Source organism: Danio aesculapii, chromosome 21 (genome assembly GCF_903798145.1).
Source record: "Danio aesculapii chromosome 21, fDanAes4.1, whole genome shotgun sequence".
In the NCBI taxonomy this organism is placed as follows: Eukaryota; Metazoa; Chordata; class Actinopteri; order Cypriniformes; family Danionidae; genus Danio; species Danio aesculapii.
In genome coordinates this window covers 39628938-39641801 of record NC_079455.1, presented here as the reverse complement: position 1 = coordinate 39641801, position 12864 = coordinate 39628938, and the positions used below count along the sequence as shown (strand labels likewise).

Genomic DNA, 12864 nt, shown 5'->3' with positions numbered 1-12864 from the left:
TAAAAGACCAGAGTTTATTTTAAATAATAGAACAAATTGTTACATTCTTATATGTGTTTACTGTGTCTTTAATTTGCCTTTGATAAATAAAAGCACTTGGGATGCATTGAATTATCGGCCACCAAAATTATTGACGAACATGGCATATTTGGTTTTCATCCGGAAGAGAAAACTGGCAAAATATAGGACGAAATAGGTTGTAGTCATTGCATGATGTGAATCAGCTTTCACACCAGATGCAGAAAATGCTGCGCTATGAAACCCATTCATTTCAATGGCTTGCAATGCACAAGTGCAGTTTGTTACTGGTTCAACCAAACCACACCGTCAGCTAGTTTGTATGAAGTCAGCCAGTTTAAAATATCTAAATATTCTGCTTTGGGGATTTTTAGCTCATGTACATGTATGAATGAATCGCACATGCTCACCGAAAAAGCAAATAATGCATTTAAGTAACGCTCAAATAATGCATTTCTATGTGGTATACTTATTTCTGCTGCTTACAATTGCTACCGTGCTGTCGTGGCAATGCTGATAAAATTATGCTTCTGGAACTGTAAATAAATTCACTGTCAATAAAATCTTACTGCCAAAAAATGTGGTTATTTCATTAGCTTGTTTTTTTAATAAAGTAGACTGTAGAATCTATAGTATCTTACTGGCAGGAGTTCCCCAGAAACTTACTGTAAATCAGCAAGAATACTGTATTTACCTTTCCAGCATCATTTATCTTATATCTCTATATGTGTTTACAGTATTAATGTACGTAATTTTCACAATGCAACTTTACAATACAATAACATACTGCATAACTGTCCTACAGTAAAATACAGTTCATATTACAGTGTATAAATTAAGTTTTTGAGGCCAATTCGAAAAGATTTACTGTAGATTATGTAATAAAATAAAAAATAATTATTACAACGTGTTTCAGTTTCGATGTTTGGCCTTGTGCATCTAGTATTTTCAGTCTCGACCTAGAATTTCCATTTCGGTGCATCCCTAAAATCACTAATTTGCTTCAAAATAAATCTTTTGAACAAAAATATAAGTGCTTATAGTCTTTTTTCCATGTGGAATTTACTGAATTTACTAAATTTACTATGTCTATTTTGCTATTCATTGTAATTCTTTAGGTGAACAATTAATAAATGCAAGTTGATTCACCAAAAAATAGTTTGTTTTGGTAATTTTCAATCAAATTCTGACCATTTGCTTCTGCAATTTGGAGCGGCAGTCCTTCTCTGTTGACGTCAGCTTGACGGCTACGATACTCTTAGCCACGCCCCTCTAACCATTAGTTTGCTATGAGGGAATTATGCGCAAACAGAAAGCCCCGGCCCCTACCGAACATTCAGTTTCAGATAGAAGTGCATCAACATACTGAAATAAAAGTCTCAGCAACTTCCTGCTCACGCTGACTTTAAAACAAGTTCAATACTAATTGTTTCAACCAGTTCGCATTAAACAGCACACAAGAGTAAAGTGTTTTCCACGACGAAATTTCATGTTGACTTTATGTAGAGATACTAAGTGCAGGTCCCTTGCGCGTAAGGAAATACCGATTTGTTCTGACTGTCCTGGACATGACCATGAACAGAAACGGATCCAGGGCACTATGCAGACAACACAAGCACACAGCCACGCTGAAGTACATATAGAAACTCTCCGTAATTTCCAAAGACAGCAGAAAATAATGCACGAAGTGAAAGCAGCTGCTCGGACCGAAGCACACGACGAAAATAACAAAGTTCAACGAGCTCGCTCTAATATAAAGAGCCCAGTCTCTGTGCGAGCGATTCAGGTGCCAGACGATAGAGGCGTAACAAGCTATTGTCACCACTAGGGGTCCAAAAAAACCAACGCATGTCAAGCCCAAATTATAATACTCAAGCCACCGGTACTCTATATTATCAGGGTGGACGTCATGGCATGTTGTTATTCCCAGATGCATGATGTGGTAGCTTTGTTTTACTAAACATTCAGGCAAAAGCGTGACGATAAAAACGATCCAAACGATCAAGCCGCCCCAAGCGCTGAATGAACGCTTCGGCAGACTTTTATAGAAGAACGGATGAACCACAGCTATGTAGCGCTTAATGCTAATACAGGCCAGAGTAAAAGCAGAGCAGTAAAGATTCCCATGGAAGAAAGCGGTTGTAACGCGACAAGCAGTTTCACCAAATATCCAATTGTTTCCGTTGAGATGATAGTGCGTCTTGAGGAAGAGACTGAACAGTAGTAGCAGGTCAGACACCGCCAGGCTACAATATAAAATGGCAGATGATATGACCCTCACTTTAGTTCCAACGGTGAGCAAAATGGCGATATTAGCAGGAATGCCGACGACCAGGGATATGATGTAGATGGCAGGGATGAACCAGATGCTTATAGGCCCTTGAAGGTAAACTGCAGTGTTGTTGCTGTTTAACACAACAGCATTGGAGCACGGTGGTGTTTGCATCTCTGCTATTTTGTCAGAAGAAAACGAGATGTTAATCAGGCTTCCTTTGAATGTCCTCGGGTTGATGCTGCCAGTGCTGTTTCGTTTGATCCGGCTGGACTTCTTTCCTGCAAGAGGACAGAGAAAATGATGAGTTAGGAATAGCTGCCCATACAGGAACTGATATATGGAAATATATACAAATAATGACATGCAAGTTCATATTTGGATTTCACAAATGCAACTTATATTACGGCCGGTGGCACAGTGCTAAGTCGTTAGCACTGTTGGCTCACAGCAAGAAGGTCGCTGGTTTGAATCCCATATGGGTCAGTTGACATTTCTGTGTGGAGTTTGCTTGTTCTCCCCGTGTGGTGGGGGTTTCCTCTGGGTGCTCTGGTTTCCCCCACAGTCCAAACACATGTGCTATAGGTGAATTGAATAAGCTACATTGGCCGCAGTGTATGAGTGTGTATGTGAGAGCGTATGAGTGTTTCCCAGTACTGTTGTGGCTGGAAGGGCATCTGCTGTGTAAAACATGCTGGAATAGTTGGCGGTTCATTCCGCTGTGGCGACTCCTGATAAATAAAGGGACTAAGCCAAAGGAAAACCTATATTTATCCAGCAAATATATATAACAGCATATATACCACAGTCAAGCCCAAAATTATTTATTCCCTTGACAAATTCTGACTTACTTACAAGATACTTTTATTAATCAACAAATATATGTATAAAACAAAGTCACCAGACGTGCAGCTGACAAATCTGCAGCAAATACTTTTTTGAAAACAAGGATCAATAAGTCTTTGAAAAGTTTTTGGCACCTTGCTGAATCAGTGCCAACTAAAGACTAAAAATGGATCCAACCAGATAATAACAAGGTGTAAATATAGTGGTTAGCAAGTGCACTGACTGTATAACATGAATATTATATGAATAAATTAAATCAAATAACATTATATTCTAAACACATACAGTCAGTGGTAATACTGATTTTTTTTTCTATTTGGCAAACGTTCCTCTCACATTGAAAAAATAAATAAATAAATAAATACATGATAATTAACAAAGAAATAAACAAAATCTATAGTTGAACTATTTTTCCTGCCCCTGACTTAATTATGAATGGAGAACACAGAGAAAATATATGTAATGTGGCAGGCAGCAGACAACGTAAATTAACAAACAAAACAAAGCGAGGGTAAAAAACACGGCAAGACAAGGCAAAGGAAATGCATCGTAATGTTCACAGTACAGTTTTACAAGACTCAAGCAACTTGTGTGTAAAACAGAGGGGTTTAAATAGTCCAAATAATCAATAGCTATGTTTCCATCCAAAAATTCTAATGAACTTTAAGCGCAAAACTGGGTTATCGCATAAAAGACGTGCGAATAAAGCAGCATTTCCATCCAACGAGTCAAAGCAAACAAAATCGTCACTTCCTGATTAACTGGCGCCAAATATCAACAGTAAAAACAGAATTCGCTGCAGTAGGAGAAGCTGCGTCAATATTTTCTTCATTTAATAAATGACTTGCGCCTCAGAAGACAATCCTGACACGCAGTGAACGCGCGGTGGCGTTTGATTACGTGAGATGCGGAGCACAGACGCTCTTGATTCTGGAGGTCATTAATAATATAATAACATTAATACTGAAACGGTTAAGGCGTTTTAGAATGACCAAAACAACATTTCAGATGGTTTACAGTGTGCTCAGCCTGCTGGTTTGTCCATTCACAAACATTTTTATCATCACATGATCTCTTATCGTGGATGAAAACATGGATACAGATCCTGAGCATCAGCTGTGTGTGTGTCCAAATGACTGTCAGCTGTGGCAGGAGTGATTGGTGCACAGACTTCTGGGATATGTAGTGAAGTGATTTCCAATGAAGAAAACACAGCTGGACTAGAGGAAGTAATCTCCAGCTGAAAACCCAGTTTTTATTCCCTCTTCTATCTTCCTTTTTCATTATTTAAGTATTATTATTATCATCATATTTGTTTTTTACTGTAATATATTTAGCATAATATTATTTATATGTTTTTCTGTATTGCTGTACAGCCTTATTTGAATTACTTTTATCTATAATGTTATTTTATCTATATTATTCTTATTGTATATATTTTATTTGTGTTTTGTTTTTTTATTTTATATAGTTCTTGATGGAAGAATATATAATTGTATTGTTTAAATCTGAGAGAAAATATTATGTAATAGTTTTCTGCTGAAAGACTGAAACAGTTGACATCTTGTGATTCTTTGTGATTAAAACTGTAGCTCTCTGACTAATGTGCATCAATAAAACAGAGTTGAACTAAAGTATTACTATAATATATTAGATAACAGCAGAGATACCATACAAAGCCATTTATAACTGGTCATTTCAAATAATTATTATTTATTGCATACATATATACATGGTGACGCAGTGGCGCAGTAGGTAGTGCTGTCGCCTCACAGCAAGAAGGTCGCTGGTTCGAGCCTCGGCTGTGTCAGTTGGCGTTTCTGTGTGGAGTTTGCATGTTCTCCCTGTGTTCATGTGGGTTTCCTCCAGGTCCTCCGGAGGAAGTTACATGTTTCTAACCACATCTAGAGTAAGTGTGTGTGTGTTCTTTTGATATGCAAATTTTTTATAATTATTTGAAACTTTTTGTTTTTAACCTTATATTATTGTAACCTTGTATATCAGGAGTCAAGTAAGGCCAAATTTGAGCTTATCCAAAGGTAAGTATTGTACTGTACAGTATACGAACGACATACATTTAAAGGCTAAATTAAAAATCTCTCTCTTAAACAGCCCTTCCATACATTTTTTGCAGAGGCTCAATGACGTTGACTGGAAAACATCAAATGAAGCAAGTAAAAGTGGTATTTCTAGAATAAAGGGTTTCTTAAATTCATAAATCAGGTTATTTGTTTAGTTTTTTATTACTACAGGTTTGGAACAACATGAGGATCAGTACTGAACAATTTTTATTTTGCTTTGAATGGAGTTTGTTAATTAATTAATGTATATTGTTTTTTTATTGGAGATGTGATTGTGATAAATGTTGGTAGTTGTTTAAATGTCGTCAAACTCAGTTCCTGCAGAGTTTAGTTCCCACCCTGCTTCAACATTACCAGTAGATTTCTAACAAGCCTCAATTAGTTTGATCAGGTGTGTTTAATTGGAGTTAATGCTAAACTGTGCAGACCTGTGGCCCTCTGTTATATGTCAGATGATATTTAAATGTTTGACACCTGTGCTATAGGCACTGCATGTGTTGTTTATTAATTGAACCTTTTTGTTTCATTGTAAATAGAAAATGTATTGATATCTGCTGATTTCTTTAATTTTGTTGTACATTTTCTGCTGTATATTTGTTTGCTAATAAAAATAAAATATATTTGTCTGAAGAATTTATATCCTTTCTAATTTAATAACAGTTAAGAATGTTGATTAATTTTAGTAACACTACAATAACTATAAATTACATACTATTAATGTGGATGCAGTGTAATGCTGTGAGTTGTAACACTACAGTACAGTGAGTAACTGTAAGCAGTTTCCGGTTAGTTACCGCTACTGCTCTATTACAGTAATCAACACTGTTTCCAGCTACTCACTGTAATGGTTCAGTTACAGTAATTAACTGGCAACACTGTTGTCATTATTCTGCTGTAAAAAGCCTGATAAGGGCTAACTGTGTTTTCTGCTTTTCTCTTATTGTAAAGCACGTTGTGATCTCTGTGAAAGGTGCTATATAAATAAACCTTTATTTACTTACTGTACGGTACAAACGTGTAGTTTTGAGAACATATACCACCACAGTGACAGATTTTGTATACCTTTTATTGCTGAGCGTGAAATTAAACTGCTTTGTTCCTCTTTTTAAAGGTCGCTTTGATTAAAAGTGTCTGATAATAATAGTTAATCTGTAAATTATTTACATAAAATAATTATATACATAAAATAATTTACAGGTTAGATTAACATTAAATAAAACTCCTAAACTATTTACCGTAGTCGGCTGAATAAATATGCCTGGATTTTACCAAGGAATGCAATCTTCATAGGGATAGTTCATCCAAAATATATCAATTTGCTCTATTTACTCTACTTCAAGTGGTTCTAAAGAACTATGAGTTTCTTTCTTCCACAAGAGAAGATACTTTGAAGAATGCTGAAATCCTGTAACCTTCAAGTGGTTCTAAAGAACTATGAGTTTCTTTCTTCTTTCTTCCACAAGAGAAGATACTTTGAAGAATGCTGAAATCCTGTAACCTTTAACTTCCATAGTAGGAAAAACAAATACTATGGATGTCAATGTTCACACGTTTCTTCATAATATCTTCTTTTGTGTTCAACAGAAGAAAGAAACTAATAAATGTTTGGAACAAACGGAGGATGAGAAAATGTAAATGATGGCAGAATTTTCCTATTTTTTGTGAACTGTCCCATCAAGAATATTAACATTTAATTAGAGAATTACCCATGTGCTTTTTTAGAGCTTCTTAAGCGTTTTTTAATTAGTCTATAAAATACTAATAGGCCTATAATTCAAATAAATGAGTCAACTGAATTACTTTTCACACTGATGATGACAGGAAACACATGGACAATAAACCACAGTGCAGCGGATTGTTGTACAGTGAATCACGTATTAATTCGCTTACCTTGCGTCTGCGTCGTGTTCAGAAGAAATAAAGTGACCAAAACGAACAAGAAGACTTTCCCCATGACTGAGAAACACATTCAGTTTGGTCTCAACACTTTCTGCTCCGTGTGTTGAAATCAAATGAAGTCCTCAGAGTTAGTCGCTCGCTCTCTCTCTCTCTCTCTCTCTCTCTCTCTCTCTCTCTCTCTCTCTCTCTCTCTCTCTCTCTCTCTCTCTCTCTCTCTCTCGTCAGAATAGCGGTGTCGTTCCATAACGATGACATCATGTTCTTCCTTTCATGTCCAATAGAACACCGTCGAACTATGACATCATAATTACTTTGATTATTTTTGTTTCTCTGATAATTTGAAAGGTTTTTGGCCAAAGTTACAAATAAGTTTATGGACGACATGGTGGTCGGTTGGCACTGTCACCTCACAGCAAGAACAGCAGTCGAGTCTCGGCTGGGTCAGCTGGCGTTTCAGTGAGGAGTTTGCATGTTCCCGGTGGCGTGGGTTTCCTCTGGGTCCTCCGGTTTCCCCCACAGTCCAAACACATGTGCTATAGGTGAATTGAACAAGCTTTAAGCTGTCTGTAGTGTATGTGTGTGTGTGAATGTGAGATGGATGTTTCCCAGTACTAGGTTGCAGCTGAAAGGGCATCTGCAGCATTAAACATATGCTGGAAGAGTTAGTGGTTCATTCCGCTGTGGCGACCCCTGATGAATAAAGGGACTAAGCCGAAGGAAAATGAATGAAAAAGTTTTATATAGTTCATGGTTATAGTTGATAGTCTACTAAATTATTTTTGTTTCGTTTGTTTATATTATTTGTTTAAGATTTGAGTTCATTTTATTTATTTATTCTATATTGCAGCTACTACACTAGTCAATTTATTTATTATTTTTTAAGTCATTAATGTATTTAATTTGTATTCTAATTAAGAGACTGCTATTACACGAGTTACATAATAATATTACTTTTCTAAGGAACAAGTAGTGTGTTATTTTAAAAAAATGAAGCAATAATTTTTGAGGAGCTTTTTCATTATTTTTTTAAAGTAATGCAAATTACTTTTTAATTTAATGACTTAGCTTTAAAAATAAAATTGCTGAGTTAAAATTAACCTAGTCAAAAAACTAAAAACATTACTAAATTATTACCTAAATTTTGATGTGTTTTAATGGTAAATGAAGGTGTATATATGTGTATATATATAGTGCATTGTTAATTGCTTCTCTACTAAAAAGCCCTGCAATTTCTGAAAGAAATCAAATCTCAGCAAAGGTAAGGAAAAGTAATGCAAAGTAAGTCAAACGTAACATTACTTTCCATAAAAAGTAACTAAACTAATTCTTTTTTTGGCAAGTATCTATACAGTTGAAAGCAGAAGTTCACATACACTGTATAAAAAGGCATTTAAAAAAGTCAGATGTTAATGTGACTAAACCTATTTTCTTTTAGGAAAGTTAGGATTATCACATTTGTTTCTGTTCTGCTCAATAGCAGAGTAATGAGAGAGATATTTTTGGAGAAATTGTTATAACTTTTCTTGAAAGTCAAGTTCACATACAATAAGATTATTATACCTCTGAAAAAGCTCAGATGATGGTGTCGAGGTTTTGGAAGTTTCTGATTGGCTAATTGACAACATTTGAGTTAATTGGAGGCACAACTGTAGAATAGTATTTAAGGAAAACGTCAAACACACTGCTTCCTTGTGTGACAACATGGGAAAATCAACAAGCCAGAATCAACAACAAAAAAACAGATTACAATTTGCTAAATTACTCTGGGAAAAAGACAAATATTTGGAGACATGTCCTGTGGTCTGATGGAGCTAAGATTGAACTGTTTGGCCATAATGACCAGTGTTATATTTGGAGGACAAAGGGGAAAGCTTACAAGCCTAGGAACACCATGCCAAATGTTGTGGGGCTGTTCTGCTGCAGGAAGGACTGGTCCACTTCACAGCATAGATGGCATCATGAAGAAAGAACATTATGTAGAAATACTGAAGCAACATCTCAAGACATCAGCCTGAAAATTAAAACTTGGCCACAAATGGGTCTTTCAAACAGACCGTGGCCCTAAGCATACTGCCAAATTAGTTAAAATGTGCTTTAAGGACAACAGAGTGAATGTTTTGGAGTGGCCATCACAAAGCCCTGATCTCAATCCTTGTGCGAGCAAGACAGCCAACAAATCTGACTCAGTTACACCAATTCTGTCAGGAGGAATGGGCCAAAATTCCTTCAAACTATTGTGAGAAGCTTGTGGAAGGAGACCCAAAACATTTGACCAAAGTTATACAGTTTAAAAGCAAAGCTAAAAAAATACCAGGGAAATGTGTGTAAACTTTTGACAGTCTAGAAATAAATAAAAAATCCTCAAATCATACTGGCATTTAGCAAATGTAAATCATTTAGGTAATCCTAACGGACCTAAAATAGTAAACGTTTAGTATGATTTACCATCAGACATTTTTAAAAAATGGTTATGTTCCTTATTTTAGAGTGTATGTAAACTTCTGGTTTCAACTGTATGTGTATATGTATATATGTGTATATGTATGTATGTATGTATGTATGTATGTATGTATGTATGTATGTATGTATGTATGTATGTATAGATAGATAGACAGACAGACAGACAGACAGACAGACAGACAGACAGACAGATAGATAGTATTCCCCAACACGATTCAGTTATTAATCATTTTAATATATTTAAACATATTATTATTCTCAGATATTAATACATTTATTCTTATATTTATTGTTCTACTATACTAAGATGCTGGTCAGTTTATTGTTATTATTTTATTTATTTAATAATTTGTTTCTAAACAGTGTGCAATAATTTAAATTAAATATTATATAAATGAATGAAATAAAAACTTAAAGTCTGTCCACACATTTACAGTTCACCTAAAGAATTATCATGTGCGCATTTTACAACAGACATTGGAAATTTTGATTTCTCACAGACTTTAATTATATAATAAATTAGAACCAAAATGTAGACCTGCTGGTCATCACATCTTTTTTTTGGTCTTGTTTTTTCCCTCAGGTTTGGGCGCAGACGATGATAAACTACGTTGTGAAGGAAACGCCTGTTTGCTGAGATAAAGCGAGTACAGAAGCCACATATGATATGAAAACAGGAGACAACAAACTGACATGTTTTCACTTCCCATCAGTGCTTTGTCTTTTCGCAGTTGCTGGTTTTAGCGGCGCGCGGTCGGCTGTAATGCTGTGAGAGTGCATCAAATACATGTGAAAAATAGAAAACATGATTGTTTCCCACAGAAGAAAAACTTTAGATGTAAACTTCAGTTATCTCTTAAACCATGCATTCTTGCGCACCCACACATATCCGCAGACACACACACACACACAATTGGTTTAATAATAGTCTAACCCTTGTCATGCAGGTCACAGAGCCCAACTTCCTCAAAACTAGTTTGGATGCTAAACAGAGATTGGATGTCAAACACAACAGCAGATCTTTTTTCTGCTCATTGTAATGTGATGAAGTGTGTAAAGCTGCTTTAAAAACAATAATTGTTCTGAAAAGCAAGACACCAGTAAGTTTGGGTTGAATTGTTTGTTGCAAAAGGAAAACCAAACCATTTTAAAATAATAATAAAATAATTTTTACTAGCATGGACCATGCCACTCTTTGAGCTAGACTTTATTGTGGGGATGTAGAGATGGTAAGGGAAGAGTGGGATGAAGGGCACCAGAGGAGGATAAATGGTGAACAGGTAGGTAGGTTGATTGGGCGTCCTACGATGATGTGCAGAGACTTTTTTGTTTGTAAAAGATGTCTAATAGATGTCTAATAGATGTCTAAACATAGTCGTCTTGGCTAAAACATGGTTAAACTTTGGCTGTCAGTGAAAATCTAGAAGACATCTAGCTTAAACTAGACTAGTCATCAAGTATAGAGAAATGAATGACTACACATGTAAAGTCTGTCTAATCTGTCTATTTGACTACTAGTCTAGTTTTAGGCTATTCTTAGATGTCTGTTAGATTTTCACTGACAGCCCAGGTTTAGACTTGCTTTAGCCAAGCTGTCTGCGTTTAGACATCTGTTAAACACAAAATTGTTTGCTGGGTACTGTCTCTGTAATGTTTTGGTAGAGTGATTGGACCCCCGATTCAACCTAGGAGGGAAGGATTGCTAATGGGAAGCAAGGAAATGGAGGGAGGAAGTATGGGTTCCAGGGAATGAGATGAACAGCGACAGAGGGCTTGTCTGCCAAGTTTTATGGAGTAGATGATTTGTTAGGAAGCCCGCTGCCAAAGCTTTGTCAACAAGTTAACTCCATTTAACGATTAAGTAATATTAAATTATTATTAAATGAGTAAATAGGGTGACACGGTGGCTCAGTGGTTAGCACTGTCGCCTAACAGCAAGAAGATCGCTGGTTTGAGTCCCAGCTGAGCCAGTTGGCATTTCTGTGTGGAGTTTGCATGTTCCAATCCAATGGAACACCGTCAAACTATGACATCATAATTACTTTAATTATTTTTGTTTTTCTGATCATTTGAAAGGTTTTTGGCCAAAATTACAAATAAGTTTATGGACGACAGGGTGGCCGGTTGGCACTGTGGTTGGCACTGTCACCTCACAGCAAGAACAGCAGTCGAGTCTCGGCTGGGTCAGCTGGCGTTTGAGTGGGGAGTTTGCATGTTCCCCCCGTGTTGGCGCGAGTTTCCTCCGGGTGCTCCGGTTTCCTCCACAGTCCAAACACATGCGCTATAGGTGAATTAGAGAAATAAAATTGTCCATAGTGTATGAGTGTGTGTGTGTGTGCGTGTGTGTGTGTGTGTGAATGAGTGTTTATGGTTGTTTCCCAGTTCCCAGTTGCGGCGGGAAAGGCATCTGCTGTGTAAAACATATGCTGGAATAGTTGGCAGTTCATTCCGCTGTGGTGACCTCTGAAATAACGACTAAGCCGATGGAAAATGAATGAATGAATGAATGAATAATAATAATCATAATAAATGCAAGAAATAAATAATAATAAAATAAAAACGACATGCAAAATTATCAAATTACATAAGTCAACTGGGCATTATACAGTTTCACAAACTAAATATTTGTTGTAAAATTGACAGTATTATAATACTTTAGGGTATAATGTACTGTAATTAATATAGGGCAAAGTGTAATAATGTAAATTTTACAGCAATTTTTACAGTGCAGCTTTTACAAATTCTTGTTGTTAGTATTTCGTCATCCAAGATGTTGGTGGAGTAAAATGAATAAGAGTAAATAAACTCTTGAATTTATATATATATATATATATTTTTTAAGAGACAATGCTCATTAATAATAGTGAAACTGTAAATAAGCCAGAGTTAGCCACAAGGGCTAATTTTCATCTGTTGCCCCCTGCCAGATTTTAAAAGGCAACCTAAAATAAAACACATATAAAAACAATAAAGTTACACATGACAAAGGGACAAAACAGGAAATAAGAATTTCTTAAAATGTTAGACAAAAGAATTACACATGATTACAAACTTGATTAGCTTTTAGCCATTTCTTTAACTTGTATTTAAAAGTTGAATAATTTGTAACACCCCTTATATCAATAGGAATTGTGTTAATAGGAAAAATCAATAGGAAAATGACTGGCTCTAACTGAGAAGACTGATTGTGTAAAAGTTGTACGTCTGAACTGCACAGCACAGTCTCCCCTGGTAACAGACTGTGTTGCTTGATCATTATTGTACTTGTGTGTTACAAACTCACATAAT

The 12864-nt window shown here is 35.8% G+C and overlaps 1 protein-coding gene across 1 annotated transcript; it reads right to left on the bottom strand.

Moving 5' to 3' along the window:
* On the bottom strand, window positions 1–7210 carry LOC130215249 (proteinase-activated receptor 3). The gene is made up of 2 exons (XM_056447165.1): window positions 7108–7210; window positions 1–2571 (listed from the first exon to the last, which is right to left on the bottom strand). The coding sequence occupies exons 1-2, from the start codon at window positions 7184–7186 to the stop codon at window positions 1517–1519; spliced, it is 1134 nt and encodes a 377-aa protein (XP_056303140.1). The 5' UTR covers window positions 7187–7210; the 3' UTR covers window positions 1–1516.
* Between the last annotated feature and the right edge of the window lie 5654 nt (window positions 7211–12864).